The 17,888-nt window shown below is 33.8% G+C and overlaps 2 protein-coding genes across 2 annotated transcripts; one reads left to right on the forward strand and one right to left on the reverse strand.

The window, feature by feature from the left end:
• Nucleotides 1-3,584: 3,584 nt before the first annotated feature.
• On the reverse strand, nucleotides 3,585-5,452 carry LOC148190775 (cytochrome P450 83B1-like). The gene is made up of 3 exons (XM_088102269.1): nucleotides 4,872-5,452; nucleotides 4,391-4,706; nucleotides 3,585-4,193 (listed from the first exon to the last, which is right to left on the reverse strand). Exons 1-3 carry the CDS (start codon nucleotides 5,441-5,443, stop codon nucleotides 3,585-3,587), a joined length of 1,497 nt encoding a protein of 498 aa, XP_087958395.1. The 5' UTR covers nucleotides 5,444-5,452.
• Nucleotides 5,453-8,574: 3,122 nt separating this feature from the next.
• On the forward strand, nucleotides 8,575-9,624 carry LOC148190776 (uncharacterized). The gene has a single exon (XM_088102111.1). The coding sequence runs from the start codon at nucleotides 8,575-8,577 to the stop codon at nucleotides 9,622-9,624; it is 1,050 nt and encodes a 349-aa protein (XP_087958237.1).
• The last annotated feature ends 8,264 nt before the right edge of the window (nucleotides 9,625-17,888 follow it).

Below are 17,888 nucleotides of genomic sequence, written 5' to 3' on the forward strand. Positions count from 1 at the left end.
ACCGGTATGACCTCACCTCGTTCACCTCCTAAACATCCGACAGAAAGATGATGAGTCCCTCTAAGCCTTTAATGACTGGTTCAGCAAGGTGACTCTAAAGGTGAAAAATATTAATCCTAAGTCATGCTTACCTACATGATCACAACCCTGAAGCTGGGGCCTTTCGTTAACGACTTGTGAATGACCCCCCAACTAGCTTTCAAGAGATGAGGCATAGGGTGACAAAGTATATGTGTTTGGAGGAGGTGGAGCAATAATGAAATAAGGTGAAGATGACAGACATGCAAGCTGCCATGCAGCCTGTCAGGAAGAAAGGGAATTACTAGGAAGCACAGGCCAACCAAGTTCTCATGGTATACCGTGCTCAACACCCCGAGGTCCTAGGTTTTAGAGGAGGCACTACAAACGAACCTTATCCCCCCACTCAGAAAATCTCATAATTCTCCTAACGTAGAGATGGCCAAATATTACAAGTTCCATCGCAACCATAGTCATACCATTGATGAGTGCACCACACTCTAGGATAAAGTAGAAGATCTTATCCGCATTGGTCACCTTAGGCGTTTTGTGTGCTCCCATTCTAGGTATTGGAGGTAGGATGATCGAAGGGACGATAGTAGAGAGGTATGATAACAAATTTTCTTTGCAAAATTCTTTTACAAAATTAAGCATTCTGACTATCAGACGCTGACATCTTACTTGAACTATATACTAAGAACTGACACTCTTTGTATGCCTTCTAGACATGAAAAGACTTTGCAAAACCAAGATTTCCGACTATCAGATGTCGACACCTTACTTCAACTATAGATTAGACATTGGCACTCTTTACATGCCTTCAAGACATGAAAAGATTGGGGGCTTGGTGTACTGTATGTGGTCAAAGACCCCACGGTCCTTTCAACTACATCCTTTGGTTTACTTAAGACAATGACATAATACCATTTACTAGGTACCTAGTTCTTGATAGTTTATAGCCAATAAGGTGACTATTGAATGCAACATGAATGGATCGCTTAACCGAACACCGAATACCGATAATTATGCTTTCTACACTAAAGATTGCATCTACTTTGATGACAACGTCGCTCATTAAACCAGGGTACTACCTACTGGTCTTTCCTCATGCCTGCTGAGGACCTTCTCTCATTGGATAACTTAGCCACATATTATTCTAGTTTCTTCTAGGTAAGTTGGTTATTGGGCCTCTGGCCAATGGGTCCATAACTGTGACCTATTCGACTCGGGGCCTATGGTCAACAAGGTAAACCTATAAATAGTATTTTAATTGTAGTTTGACATCATTTTTCATTTAATTCATATTTGATCAGAATCTATGCAATACAAACTTGAGCATCAGAGGATTTTCTGCAAGCACCCCACAATTCAGTAGTGGGCAAAAGAGGCTTGGGTATGAGTATCGAGTAGTAAAGAGTTTGTGGGAGTGGAAGGCGACTTCGCAGGATAAATTTAGTTTCACAAGAATAATAACTAGTACATATTATAATTTTTGAAGAGTTATTTGCTAAAACTAATTTTCTTATTTGTGTCCAAAGATCATTTCTTAATTGTGACTATAACTTATTTCTTAAATGTGACGAGAGCTCATTTGGTTGCCTATTTTGTAGTATTTGCACAACTAGACTGACAACAAGTGGTGTTATCCATTATGGATCTTGTTTTCCTTTCCAGCTTGTCATTTTATTATTTTGTAAGTTTTTTATTTCCATTTATAATGTCTTAAGACTTTTTCCCACTACATTCTCTCGAGATAGAGATGGCGTAAACCTGAATTTTTGTAACATATCTATTTATTATGATGATATGCAAGTGATACAAGCTTTTTTGAAGATAAATATATTCTATTTAAATGGAGAAAAAAAATCATGTTTTATCAGTTGCACATCCAAAGTCATTTTTTAACACTTTTAGGTAACTCCAATCGATATTAAAAATATTTTATTATTTACAAAATTGTCATCATATCATTTTTTATACATGTTATTTTAGAAGCGGTATAAATTTGAGCTATAAAATGTGTTTTCTTTTTCTCTAGTGTAAGCACATTCAAGAAGAGTTGGAGTCATTTATACAAGGTGAAATAAAGTTCTTCCTTTTAGGCCATCATGGAGCACCTTTAGTAGATTATGAATATTTAAGACTTGTATTAAGAACCAAGTAGTGTAGGATTTCCTTTCAGGCCTTTGTATTAAGAGCCAAGTAGTATAGGGTTTTTGGTCATCCAATTTGCGCCTAGTTTAAGTTAATCTTGGGTGATTATGTTTTTATCCTAACATGTTGGACAAGGCATGGAGGAGGGCGTCCTACATTAGAAGAAATGGCCATGTGTTATAATTATAATGGGGAAGCTTTTGCAAGAGTAGTGTCCACATGGCACTCTAGAAGTGAAGAACTTTTCTAAAAGTTAGTGGTCATATGTCCTCTTCTCCTTCACCAAGATGGAATTATTTTCTTAAAGTTTGCACTGAGGTAACATTTTTAGGGTTATGTGTCTACACATTTTGGAGACATCTCTCCTATAAATAGAGGTGTCTCTCCTTTGTAAAGGTCTTTTGAGATTAGTAATGAAATGTTGTCAAAATTTTGAGTTATTCAAAGTTGTCTCTAAAGTTAAGGATAGAGTATCTCATGTGGTATCTTCTAGCCACCCTTCTCTAGGATTGACTCAACCTCTCAAGAAAACCATCACTAATCTTCATCCCACCACAACCATCAAGGCATATCTTCTCATCCATCACTAACTTCCGCACCATTCTCCACTATATATTGATGTTTTGCTTTGGTCCAATCTAACTTGAAGATGAGACTATTAATTCTCAAATAAATTATTCCACCTATATTCTCTCTTAGACAATTTTTTTTGGTTGGACAAACCATCTAAGCACATAAGTTACTATTTTAAAAAATAAGATTTTTTTTTTCGCTTTTCCTAGTTGATCCCATGGATTTTAGTTTACTCACCTATGATCTCGTATTCTTTTTTCTATATATTTTTAATATTAGTAATCTTAAGATTTTTTTGAAGTTAATTTTTCATGTTGTTAGGAATTTAAGTATAAATTAAAAAAATTATATTAAATGTAGTGCACAAAATTTAAACCTTAAGGTTTTATGATAGAATGAGTGTCTAAGTCATTTATATCAACAACTTATATCTTAGATCTTAGAAGTGATCAATCTCCCAACATATATCACAAAAAAAATTCTAACACTTAGTAACTTTATTTTGAAAGAAAAAGTAATTAACTTACTAGGTTATTCTTGTCTTAATCTCATGAACATATACAAAACCGTTGTCTTTTTGTCGAGCTATAATAATACCGACATAAGTACATATATAGTTCGTACAGTTGCTTCAATCATTTTATGGTATTCATTGGTCATTCATACAAAGAGGGACACGCTTCTCATCTCATTGTCCAACCAAGATAATATCTAAATTAATTATACAACAAAAGAAATATTCTGGAATAAGGAATTGGCATCATTATTGAGTAGATGCAGCTAAAGACACCAAACAACAGCAAAACAAAATATCACACGCTTTTTTATTAATCTAAGTTCTAGATTCGAACCTTAGCCAAAACACATAGAGGATTCTTCTTGTGTTGAGTAATTCCTGGCAACACTTCAGTATCAATATCTTCCTTTTTCATTCCAACTGGTAATTCCCAATCAAATGACCTGAGAAGATTTGCTAGAATAAGATCCAACGAAGCAATGGCCATAATCATACCAGGGCAAATTCTACGTCCAGCACCAAATGGAATGAACTCAAAATCTTGCCCTCGAAAATCTGTTGTATTATCTAAGAACCTCTCTGGTAAAAACTCATCTGGGTCTTTCCAAGAGTTAGGGTCTCTATGGATAGTCCAAGCATTCACATACACTATTGTCTTCGCTGGAATTTCATAGCCCTCTAAAATACATGCTTCATTTGTTTCCCTATGCACAAGTAGGGGAGCTGGTAGATGCAGTCTCAGTGTCTCTTTTATCACGGCCTTGAAATAAGGGAGCTTTTGAATATCATCTTCGTACACAAAATCTTTTTCACCCGCCAAATTCCTAATTTCTTCTTGAACTTTCTTCATTACTCTTGGATTTTTTAGTAGTAAGGTCATAGCCCAGATCGTTGTAGCAGCAGTTGTATCAGTTGCTGCTACAAGCATGTTCTGCAAAAAAGAAATCAGTAGTTCATAATCGATTCAAAACATATTTTAAACTGAACTTTGTCCAAAACATATTAAGTAATTAAACACATAATATATAAATTAAAAATGTTCTATCTGACGCCTAGTCTCTACATACATATCAATAATTTGATACACAAGTAGATAAATCAAACGAGGAAAGCAAAACAAGTCCAAACCATGAAAACAGCTTTGATGTGATCATTTTCGAGATCTACGGAAAACGAACGTTGCTTTTTGAGTTGAAGTAAGACATCAATCAAATCCTCGTTTTCTGGTGTCTTTCTATTAGGATCCATGTGTTCATCAATGACTTCTTGGTAGAACGTATCCAACTCTTTGAAATTCTGTTCAAGACGAGCACGTAGCCCTGTGATTCTATCAATCCAACCCAAGAAAGGAATATAATCTGAGAAAAAAAACATGCCCAACATGGCTTGACACTCATTCAGTAGCTCATGGAATCTACTCTTTTCTGTTCCTTCATCTTCATACCTGGTGGAAAGTGGACCAATATATGATACTTAGTGAAACATTTAATTAAACTTTTACTCGATCTTGTACTAAAAAGTATATCACATAATTTTTTAAAACAATAAAATTTAGAAACGAGTGAGTTTATATGAGTGTGAAAAACATGTTCCATATCTCTTACAATACCTTTTCCCAAAGGCAATTCTGCATATAATAGTGCTGGTGAGGTACATGAGTGCATCACTCAAATTCGTAACCTTGGAGGAGGAGGCATGCATGGATATTTTTCTTATCATTTGCTGGACCTCAAAGTGTCTTATTGAGGAAAAGTTTGAGACACGAATGGAGCTAAGGAGATGAACAACACAAATTTTCCTTATTTCTCTCCAATAACTATTGTATGGGCAAAATGCAATGTCAATCCCATCATAAGACAATTTCTGTTGGCCAAGTAATCTGGGTCTCCCACAAAACTCAAGGTCATGATCTTTCATTACCTCTTTGGCAAGTTTAGGAGAGGAAACAACAATGGCTGACCTTAAACCTAATTTAAGGGAAAATATTGGTCCATATTTTCTTGAGAGTTGCCATAGCTGAAGATAAAGAGTAGAGTTATTGAGCTGATGAAGGTTCCCTATTATGGGAAGGCCTCTAGGACCTGGTGGGAGTGGTGGGTTTTTCATGGTTTTGAGGTATTTGAGGAAGAATGAGAAAAACAAAGGAAGAGTAATGCAGAGAATTAGAAGTGAGGACAACATTGTTTCTATAACAATGAGGTGGAAGAAACCACTCTGTGAATCTCATATTAGAATCATAGAAACTTATATAGGGGGCATAAGCATGTTAGGTCAATTTCACAAGAATCTCTTAATAGTTAGTGTGACGAGGATTTCAAAAAAGATGATTCCTCAATAATATAAAAATATTTTTGCATTGAAAGTGACAAGAGCAAAAATAAATAAAAGATTGAAGAAGAGTTTAGAGGTTTACACAATAGAAATTAAAATATCTTTGGTAACCAAAAATATTTTTCATATATGTTAGAATAGAATTTATCTTTAACAAAGTCTTTCTACAATGGTCTAAGAATATTAAAATATCCAAAAAAAATATAAATATTTTTACTAAAATTTCCATGAAAAAAATCCTTTTAAATATTCTAAGAACATTATAAGTAGATATATATTTAATGAACTTAATCACTTTATTGGAGTTATATATATCAAATACATATCCCAACTTATATCTCTACAACAATATTTGGAACATCAATTATATCAAGTATTAAAATCATAAACATTAATAACATTAACCATTAGAATATCAAAACTAGCTAAAACTAAAAAATAACAAACAGTGTAACAAAATCAACAACAAAACTGGCATACTATGATACTTAAGGCACACATAGTGCTAGTGTGACAAGGCTCATTACCCATGGAGTGCCAGTGGCCTAGGTTTACACCCAACATTGGATACCACTGAAGCTCTCATATGATAATTTTGCCCAACAGCGTAATTCAGTGTCTATCTGCCGGTCTAAATTAAAGGGTTGAAGCCATCTCAGCTAGCACTGCAACATGTGATGAGATACTCAAATATCTGTAGTAGCGCTAGTGCAAAGAAAAATCAAGACATATTTTAGTTATTCTATTTCGGTTTAATAATCAAAGTATATTTAGACAATATAAAAATATAGATATTTTTTAATTTGGTATAAATCGAGTCTAAACTTTCATATATATTAGTTTTTAGTTTTGAACAAAACTGAAACATAAAACTATAAATAAAAGAAAATAAATAAAAAAAATAGATTTTGATTCTTTTAATAACGGTAGTCTAATACCTTTTAATATTTTAAAAACATTTTAATTTTATAGAGATATTAGAATTCAGTTCTTCAAATAATTGAAGTGTAATGCTCTTAGAAATTAAATTATTTTTATTAAGGAAGGGGTTGAGTATAACTGAAACTTAACACTATTTTGTATTTTGATTTAATAATAACCGAAGTTTAATATAGATGTTCTTCCTACATAATTTTTTTGTTTTTGTTTCTTTCTACAAATCAAACCTAAACAAAATTATATACAACTATAACAAACAAATTATTATAAATGGAGAATAAGTCAGAATATGGATATAACAATATGATAATTTTATATCATTTTCATTTTAAATAACATACAAATAAATGTGTTGTACTTATTATTGTGCATTTCTATTACATATTTTACATATAACTTTCTTATATACTGTATTGACTTCTCGTGTACATTTTCTGTTAAAAAGCTACATATTAGCTCAAAAATATACTTATCTAACTCTACGTATATAATGTAAAAGACTGTACTAAATCTTCAAATTATTCTATCAAATACATGAAGTAACATTACCTAATTTTAATTACTTACATAGTTAGTCCTTTATGGGCTTATCAATATATCCTTCGTAATAATTTATCAATAAAGTAAGATATGTCTCAACTATAAATGGCACAACAGAAAATAAAATAAAAGAAAATCAAATGTACAAAATGAAATGAAGAAAATGAGACATGCAGGATTTATTTATGTATGTCGTGAATATTACAAAGATAAAATCCTTTACTTATATTACAAGACCAAGATGACATCTGTAAAACTACATGGTCTTCTGAAGGTCGTTGAAGAATTTCAGTTTATTTAAATAGATCTCGATCTTCTTGGTTGTCTTCGATCTCGAAGATATCGTATCTCTTAATCTTGAAGGAACGGTGTACCTGCAAAAATATTCTAATCGTAAGTATTTTCACGATTAAATAATACCATTATTAAATGTACAATAATTCCATTAATAAATACCATTAATGTAACAGTTGAACAATAATACCATTAATAAACACTTAAAGTAATTATTTATTTATATATTTTTAATGACTTTTACTTACATTTACATTTGGGGGGAAAGATGACCATATTATTTTTAATGATTTTTACTTAAATTATTTATATTATTTTCATACTTTTTGTTTTCAATAAAAACACTCAAATTTTTTTTATTTGACGTTCACTCAACTAAAAAATCAATAACCACCCAGAATATTAGAAGATTGAAGGTTGATATTGACCATGAGTGGATATGGGAGCATGCTCCTTGGAGAGAGGTTGTTATTGACCATGAGTGGTTGTAGAGAGAGGTGGAAGAGTCACGCAAACATCTAAATGAGACTCTGTCAACAGAAACAGTTACAAAAAGCTAATGATGAGTTGCGCCAGTGAATGTAGCACAATGGAATGCTAAAGGTATGACAACCATAACAAGCAATGAAATGTATCTAGCATAGCCTTAAAAATCAGAAACAATTGCTGTTTTTATGTTCATCTTCCTTTGCACCGTATAAAAAATTCCTAGAACTTCTAGTTTTAGTTCTGACTTTGTAGCTGACTGATTCCTGCTTGTCTATAGTGTAATTACACTTCATAGAGTCATTTTCACTGTTGTTCTTTTTGATTCATTTAAACTCAAGTTTAGTGGGTAGTTAGTTTTTCTTATTCACCGTGTTACGATCTACGTTTTCTTCTTCTGCATCACCGACAGCCACCGTGTCGGAGCGCCGTCGAAGGAATCGCCGACCACTTCTCTCTCCATCGCCTCTCGCACTCTGTCGCATCATTCTCTCTCTTCCATTCTTCCATTTACATGATAATGCAACGCATGCACTCAACTCTCAGAATAAAACGTTCCATGGGCCAACAGAGATATTGGGCCGTCAAGATTTCAAGTGCACAGTGCTGGGTTCGTTGCAATATGGTATCAGAGCACGTCTAAGTGCCTACTCTGCTTCCGTTATTCCTCTGATTGTTCTTGATTGTTTCTTGGGCCTTCCTGGTGGTTTCTTTCTTCCACCATGAATCAATTCGAACCAGCAACCAACCCAGCTAGTCCCTACTATCTGCACCCAGGAGAAAATCATGGGCTCACTCTAATCACTCAAGTGCTAAACGAAAACAACTACTCATCCTGGAGCAGAAGCTTAAGGAGAGCCTTGCTATCCAAGAATAAAGTGAAGTTCATCGATGGTTCCATAAAGAGACCTCAAGAAAGTGATGCTGCCTACGACGCCTGGGAGAGATGCAACGTTATGATTTTATCTTGGATAACGAAAACTTTGTCACCCCACATTGCCGAAAGCGTGATTTACATTGAGGAGGCTAAAAAGCTATGGGATGAGCTCAAAGAAAGGTTTTCTAAGGGAGATTACTTCAAAATCTTTGACTTACCACAAGAAATACACTCCATTCGACAAGGTGAAAGGGGGGTGAGTCAATTCTTTACAGATTTAAAAATACTATGGGAGGAACTAGAGTCATTAAGGCCTATACCCACTTGCATTTGTGCCACTCCCTGCAGCTGCGATTTATCCAGAGTTTCTTTGAAATACAGAGAGGTCGAGCATGTAATATGCTTTCTGAAAGGTTTAAACGACTCTTACAACACTGTCAAGACACATATACTCTTAATGGACCCTCTTCCCAATGTTAACCGTGTCTTTTCCCTCATTATCCAGCAAGAAAGACAGGAAAAACAAATCTCTACAGAGGCTAAAACTCTAGCTAATGTTGCAGGAAGAAATGGTCAGTGGAAACCAGACCAAAATTGGAAGAATCAAGGAAGAAATGCTGAGAACCAAGGAAGGGGAACTGGATTTCGTGGTCAAGGCAGAGGAAGGGGAAGAAATCCCAATTATGGGAAACAATGCTCTTACTGTAACAAGATGAACCATACTATAGATGAGTGTTATTCCAAACATGGATATCCTCCTTGGTACAAAAAGGAAGACAAAAGAAATGATTGGACGACTGCCAATGCCTGCCAGAACAACACTGACTCTGAGGAAGCCCAGAAAATTCAAAAAATCAGCAATGGAAATAGTTTCAATTCTCTCACGCCAGAATAGATGCACAAACTCCCCAAAATGATAGACAGAATAGATGAAACCCCCACACACAAGATCAATCAGGTTCAAAGAAACGAAACTGAGAATGAACAAGGTATTTTTTCTTGGATTGTCGATATTGGTGCTACAGATCATGTCACTCACAGTAAAAACAATTTTATTTCCTTCTACAAAATCAAACCAATTTCTATAAAACTACCAAACAACACTATACTAATTGCAGAACATGCTGGAACTGTACAGTTTACCAAGGATTTTACTATTTTTAATGTCCTTTATATACCAGATTTCTGTTTTAATTTGATATCTGTGCAACGACTTATCAAGGATATGAATTGCAGCCTAACTTTTTTTTCTAAGCATTGTCAGATCAAGGAAAATCATACTTTGAGGACGATTGGATATGCTAAATCTTGGAATGGGCTCTATTACCTTCAAGTCTTACATAAACCAGTTCAAAGCAATACTTCAAAAGGTGTTTTCTCTTGTAAGAGTGTTGATGTTAACCTGTGGCATCTTAGACTAGGACACCCAAGACATAGAACAATGAAACACATATGTGAAAATTTTTCTTATATCAAAGTTGATGCTAATTCTGTTTGTGACACTTGCCATTTTGCCAAACAACACAAGTTACCTTTTCCTAAGAGTATTTCTACTACTAATGAAAGCTTTGAAATTATACACTGTGACATATGGGGACCTCTAAATACTATCTCTGTTCATGGTCATAGATATTTCCTCACGATTATAGATGACTATACTAGGCACACGTGGATTTTCCTAATGAACAATAAAGGACAAACAAGGGACTTATTACAGAATTTTGTCATTAAAATCAAGAACCAATTTAATAAGATGGTTAAGAACATCAGATCTGACAATGGACCTGAGTTTAGATGTGAAAATTTCTATAATATACATGGTATTAATCATCAAAATAGCTGTGTTGAGACACCTCAACAAAATTCTGTTGTTGAAAGAAAACATCAACACATACTTAATGTCACACGCAGTCTCCTCTTCCAATCAAATATACCTAAAGCTTATTGGTCCTATGCTGTTGGGCACACTGTTTTTTTAATAAATAGAATGCCTTCACCTATTCTCAACAACAAAACTCCCTATGACATGCTCTATGATAAATCACCTGCTTATATAGATCTTAAAGTTTTTGGATGTCTATGCTTTGCTTCCACTCTTGAAAATAGCAGAAACAAACTTGATTCCAGAGCAAGGAAATGTGTTTTTCTAGGGTATAAGAGTGGTGTCAAAGGTTATACTGTTTTAGATCTAAATACTAAAGAGCTTTTCATAAGCAGAAATGTCATTTTTTATGAAAATGTTTTTCCTTACAACAACTTGCAAGAAGACAGACAGGATACTGCCAGTGATGAAGAGAAAACTGAATCTCTCAATGATCTTTTAAAGGATTCTTATCCTTTGGCTGAAGATAGAAATGATGAGTCAGATGATCAAGAAAGACAGGAACAAGCCTCTGTTAACAGAGACAACAACAATGATACTGATGATCAAGAGAATCATAGAAGCAGAAGATCCAACAGGCTCAGAAAGACCCCAAACTACCTAAAAGACTATGTTCATCAGGTTCATCAATCTTTATCCATTAAAAATACTCTTAAGACTGCCTACCCAATAAATAATGTGTTGAATTGCAACAATCTGTCAGAGAAATACTCGAAATATATCATGACTATTACTAATAACAAAGAACCACAATCTTATATTGAAGCTAAAACCAAGGCTGAATGGAAAGAAGCTATGGATAAGGAAATCAAAGCCTTAGAAGACAATAATACTTGGATCCTAACCCAGTTACCCCCTGGAAAATTCCCTATAGGGTGCAAATGGGTGTACAAAATTAAATACAAAGCGGATGGTAGTATTGAAAGACAGTTAAGAGAATAAAAATGATTCTCAATAGATTGATGCAAAATCTACATATTTGGGTCATTATAGGTCATTTTTCAGGTATTTATGTGCTAATTAGCAGTTTAAACAAGTTCAATTTGATGTATTAAAACTGTTAGAACAATTCATTTGAAGTCAGAGTGACTTGTATGCAAAATAGTATGTTAAACCACCCATTTTGAGTCAAATTAGAAAGTGGAAAGGTGAATTCGAGTTGTAATTTGGTTTTATACCTAATTAGAGTTCAAACAAGTTTAATTTGATGACTTAAAGTTGTTGAAAGTGTTAGAATAACTTGTGTACGAAATCACTTCCAAAACCTCCAATTTTTGGTCAATTTTTTTTCTAGTGGAGAGTTTAAAAGTCATGTTCTGTTTTGATGATCTAGCTTTGAATTTCGATATCGATTTTAGCAAGATTCGGTTCAGTGTTTTGAAGTGGAAATAAATTATCAAAAGAAGTATTGCAAAGTGTTAAAAAGGCTTAGAGCTGTGCAATCCGGTTTAGAGTAATAACAAACCAAAAACACCATATTGGTTTTCATTGAGACATTTCATCAAACACTTTCTGATTTTGTCAAACAGTTTCGAAATAGCTTAGGATCTAATCACTAGTGCAGAAATTGCCTTTAACGTCACCCCATAGGCGTCCGTCCTCAACAGCCCCAACGTAAATAATTGACCGGTGACATATCCGTAAATAAGTGAAATCATCGACGTCCGTTGTGGGGGGATGGACATCTATATAATTATAGACGTCCGGGCCCCACCCACGGACGTCTAAGAGGCTGGACAATCACCTCTTCAACTTCCCTCTGTCAGCCCCTTAAACGTTCGTTGTGGAGGGTTAAGGGGCTGACAGAGGGGAGCTGAAGAGGTGATTGTCCAGCCTCTTAGACGTCCGTCCCCCCCCCCCTGACACAACGGATGTCGAGAGTTTCACTTATTTAGATGACAACACCCTTTTCCTCTCTTTCTTACCGGGAAGGCAATCTTATGGCCTTCACCTCCCGCCCAGCCCGAAAATAGAACCTAGCCCCCCTTCTGATCCATTCATTTCTGCAAGCAGGGGGATCTTCGATGCTGTCATTTCGAAATGTCCGCTTCAATCGCAGTTTCACCTCCCAAAAAGCAAAGTTGGCTTGACGAGCACAGATGCGAGGAAGCGGGAGCAAGATAACCGCTTTTGCTACTGAGAAAGCGAACGCTCAACGGTTCAAGACTTAGCCGAGCGTTAGCGAAGCTAGATTTACCGAGAGGCTTCGAGTTAGCGAAGCGCTGTAGTAGCGCCGGCCGAAGCCCTATGTGCTAAAATGTTGAGCCAAGGACGCTCTGCCTTATCTATAGAAGATGTCAACCGAGTGCACAAACGAACGTCTTGCAGTGCACAAACGAACGTCTTGCAGTGCACAAACGAACGTCCAACCCCAGCCTACTTGAAAACAATTCAGGAGGTGGTCGTCGCGGGACGTCTGACGGGCACGTGGGACGTCTACATGGACGTCCGAGGTGTACACCGAACGTCTGGATAGGCGTCGGGCCTGACACATCGGACGTCTATATACACGTCCGATGTGGACTCCCGACGTTTGAGTAACGTCACCCACAAAGACGTCAGGGGAAGGTCGGATGTCAAAAGGCCAAAAGTACGGACATCTAAAGCCCTTTATGCACCAGTGAATTATGTGCTTACTTCATTTCTAAACCTTTTTTAATTGCTTTTAAACTCATTGGCCTCTTAAGGGTTTATTTTGGAACCAAATTAGATGCAACAACCTAATCTGTTGGTGACTGTTTTGATTGATTTCAATGGTGCTGTGAAGTCTTTTTTGGAGTATTCAAGTTACGGAAACCTCCCCCTACCAAGGTAGCCTCTTAGGAAGTGGAGAGACAGTTGAATTTGGAACAATGAAGTGATTGTTCAGCAAGCAAAAGAGTAGCATTCCAGCAGCATAAAACACTAGAAAAAGGCTTACATCCAATATGTTTTGAAGAAGCAAACATAAAGGATTGAAGTTTAAAGCACATATTAGTTTTTAAGCATCGTTTCAAGTGTAACTGAGCACCAATATCACGAAACCTTTGTTGTTTTAGATTAGGTTTTATTATTTGAATAAGTGACTTGGGAAAATACCCTTGATGCAATTCCAAGTTCACATTTGAAAATTGTAATAGCCTTAAATCGTGCATATCACATTTGAAAGTGTGTCAAGGGGCTCCAAGCATCACTTGCACTTTCACTTAGGACCATCTAACATTTTTCATTTGCATTTACATTTCTACTATTCTACTTGATTGCTTAAATGATTTTTATGTTTTAAGTCTCCGTGATATTTAGGATAATTTCAATTTACATTTGAGACAACTTTTTGAAAGATTTCTACCTAGAAGTTTAGGTAAAAATAATTTGAGGAAACTTTGGATAGGAAGGGCTTGGCTCTTAAGCTTGTCCATTTGTGACTCACCTTTAGAACAACTTTACCTCTAGATTCTCTTTAGAAATCCTTCATCTTTAAAACAAGAAAAAATTATGAAATCTTTTTTCACTCATAGCTTGTAAAAGATTTTGAAATCTTTGAAAACAATTTCAGAAACACTTCACAAGTATGAGCGAATCTAGTGTACAAGGTAATATGAGATCTATCAATGAAAGCCTACAACTTAGGGAAGAGTTTGAACAAAAGTTTAAACAAATGGATAAAGAGATTAGTGAGCTTAAAGATATGATTGGTTAAATTTTGATTAATCAAAATAAAGGCAAAAACAAGATATGGTGTTCACATAAGAGAAAAGAATACCTTGGAGACACATCATCTCATCCTAGTGAGCAAGAATGTTATAGCAGTCATTATAGTGATGATCATTATCAATCACCTCCTAGGAGAACCCGATGACCTAGGGAACATTACACAAGAGAACTTAGAATATATATTCCTCCCTTCCATGATAAGGATGATATTGAAGAGTATTTGGAATGAGAGATGAAAGTGGAGCAGTTGTTTGAATGCCACCAAATAGATGATGAGAGAAGAGTGATTATGGACTCTTTGAGTTTTCAAGGCTATGTCTTATACTGGTGGACAACCTTAGTAAAAGACCTAAGATTAGGAAACCTACCTCTCATTAGGTATTGGAAATAACTAAGGTCAGCCTTAAGAAGAAAACATATGCTAGCCTACTCTAATAGGGAGTTGATGGACAAGTTGAAGATGAAAGATAGGAAAAAGATGGAATTACTCATGTTGAGGACTGAGATAAGAGAGGAGTAAAGGATAACAATTGCTAGGTTCCAAAGTGGACTCAATTATGATATAAGGGATAAGGTAGAGTTGTTACCTTATAATGATCTCAGTGAGTTAATCTAGCTTTATGTAAGAGTGGAGCAACAAATTAAAAGCAAAAGCTCCACTAAGAAAGATTATCCTACCACCTCCACCCATAAGAAAGATTATAAGAGAGAGGGTAGTCTATCCAAGCTAAGATTTGAAGGGTCTAGAGAGAGAGAGAGAAAGAGAAAAAGAGAAAAAGAAAACCTTCAAGTTAAAGAACCTTCCAACGAGAATAGGAGTAGGGAGATCAAATGCTATAGATGTGGGGGGAAAAAGACATTACTCTTCTGAGTGCCACAATAAGAGGTCAACCTATATCCTTGAACATGAGAGTGATAGTGAGGGTTCATCTTGTACTGAGTCAGAAACATCCACTTTCGAAGAAGAAAAAGTCTTACCTTGTGATGAAGATTTACTTATGGTTAGGAGACTTCCAGAGAGAAAACATGTTGAGCTTGAACAATTATAGAGAGAGAACTTATTCCACATCAGATGCAAAGTTTTAGAAAAGACATGTTCAATGATTATGGATAGTGGCTCTTGTTGTAATTGTTAGAGCTCAAGAATAGTAGAAAAACTAGGCTTAACTGCTACTCCTCATCCAAAACCCTATAAACTTCAATTGATCAAAGAGGATGAAGGAATATAGTAAAAGAACAAGTGAGTGTACCCATTTCCATTGGAAATTATGAAGATAAAATTGTTTGTGATATAGTACCAATGAAAGTTGGACACATATAGACACCTCATTCCTAAATTGGAAGACATGTTGGATGAGTTGCATGGAGCAAACATTTTCCCCAAAATTGATCTTAAAATTGGTTACCATTAAATAAAAATTAAGGAAGGAGATGAATGGAAAACCACTTTCAAGATCAAGTTTGGATTGCCTAAATAGTTAGTCATGCCCTTTGGTTTGACCATAGAGACACTTGTTCCACAAGNCACATTCTACTAAATAATATTTCACATTAATATTATTGTGGTTATGTATAATTCAATCTAGTTACGTCAGGCTACTCACGATTACGGGTGAGTTAAATCTAAATTAGAATGAACTTAATTTGGTTATCAGCAGTTAAAAATAATAATTATATGATTATATGATTATTTTTAATTTATAAATATTCAATAAATTTTTTATTAAGTATATTCTTATCAAAAGAAAAATAATTTTATTAGACAACTTTTTATTAATGAATCATTATTGTGATATTATATTTTGTTAATTTTAATAATTTTTTTGTGACAAATATAAAATTTATCACTATTAATTATATTACTAAAACACTAAAAACAATGTTGACTAAAATAAAACAAATATAATATTTTTTTGCCACTAATATATATAAAACTGTAATTTTTTAATAAATATATAAAAATAAATTTGTAAAACATTATTAATTTGTCAGTAATAATATAAACAACTATTAATTTATAAATATTTAATAAATTTTATATTAATTATATTTTATTAGACATTTTTTTTAATTATCACTATGAAAATTATTATGATAAATACAAAGTTAATCACAATTAATATGTAATAGTAACAATACTTTTATTGATCACTATTAATCGCATTTTCACAAGATAAAATAATGTTATCTTTGGAAGGAAGATCTCACATTCAAGTCTAAAATAACAAAGTTTAATTTTTTTTTCAATATATATATGTATATATATATATATATATATATATTATATATATATATTATATATATATATCAGCAATCTAATAAATAATAATCAAGAGCTATTAATTTATAAACTAGTAAGATGTATTTTAGTTTTTTAATAAACAAGTGACATTTTCTTCTCCATACTGTTAAAAAAAAATATTTGTAATTTTTCATGAATAGTATATTAATACTGGAAACGATTATTGTTATCACTATTTTTTTCTTGTCACAAAAGCTTATATTATTTCGGAGATGTTAATTCTAGTAAGACTTTTTTTTTCCAAAAAACAATTTCTTATTTTCATATTAATTTATATTTTTTATTCGATTCTTGAATTTAAAGATTATTTTTCTTTATCACACTTTTATTTTCCAATATTTCTATTGTCTTTTAGAATAAATAACAATGTCGTCTCCAAAATCTATTTTTAAAATTTATTTATGATTCACTATTCTATTTTTTTCGATTTCGATTATAACACTAATCAACTCGTAATTAATCATACGACGAATCATTTTATCTTTTGTTTCATATGATGAATATTACTTTTTGTCATCTTGATTTTCCAATGTTTGATGGTTATAAACTAATGTCATTTGGTCAATATAATTGGCTTGTATCGTTTAGTTCATGTCAAAGTGAACTTGATAAAACTATGTTTAATTTTTTGAGCACATGATTAGGGATGGCAACGGATTGGGTCGGGCACGAATAGTGTCTACCCGCAACCCGACCCGACAAGAAAAAAATCCACCCGCTATCCGCACGGATACCCGCTTAAAAAATATCCGCGAATATTTTAAAACCCGCGGATACCCAAAAATATTTAAAAAATATATATTTTAATAAATTATTAAAATAATTTAAATAGAATTAAAAAAATATATAAAATGTAATATAAATTAAATTAAATATAAATTTAAATTCAATTTAATTAAATTTAATCTTGTAAAATATAAATTAATGTTAATTTTAATTAAATCTAACTTAATAAAATATAAATTAAAATTTTATTTTTATTTTTTGCGGGTATCCGCGGGTACGGATAGTATAATACCCGCACCCGACCCGTTTATAAGCGGGTATTAAAATATCCGCTATCCGCGGGTTGCGGGTAGTAAATATCCACGGGTATATCAACTATTTGTCGCGGATTTTATCCACGGATACCCGCGGGCGCGGATTTTTTTTGTCATCCCTACACATGATAGATAAAGTGTGAATATTTTAGGCACACGTTAACTTGAATAACAAAAAATACTTCTAATTTATTAAGACAGACCAAAGCATTAGACTATGGACAACATTATGCATATAATCT

Source organism: Vigna umbellata, chromosome 11, assembly GCF_029865625.1.
Source record: "Vigna umbellata cultivar VRB3 chromosome 11, Vumbellata_1.0, whole genome shotgun sequence".
In the NCBI taxonomy this organism is placed as follows: Eukaryota; Viridiplantae; Streptophyta; class Magnoliopsida; order Fabales; family Fabaceae; genus Vigna; species Vigna umbellata.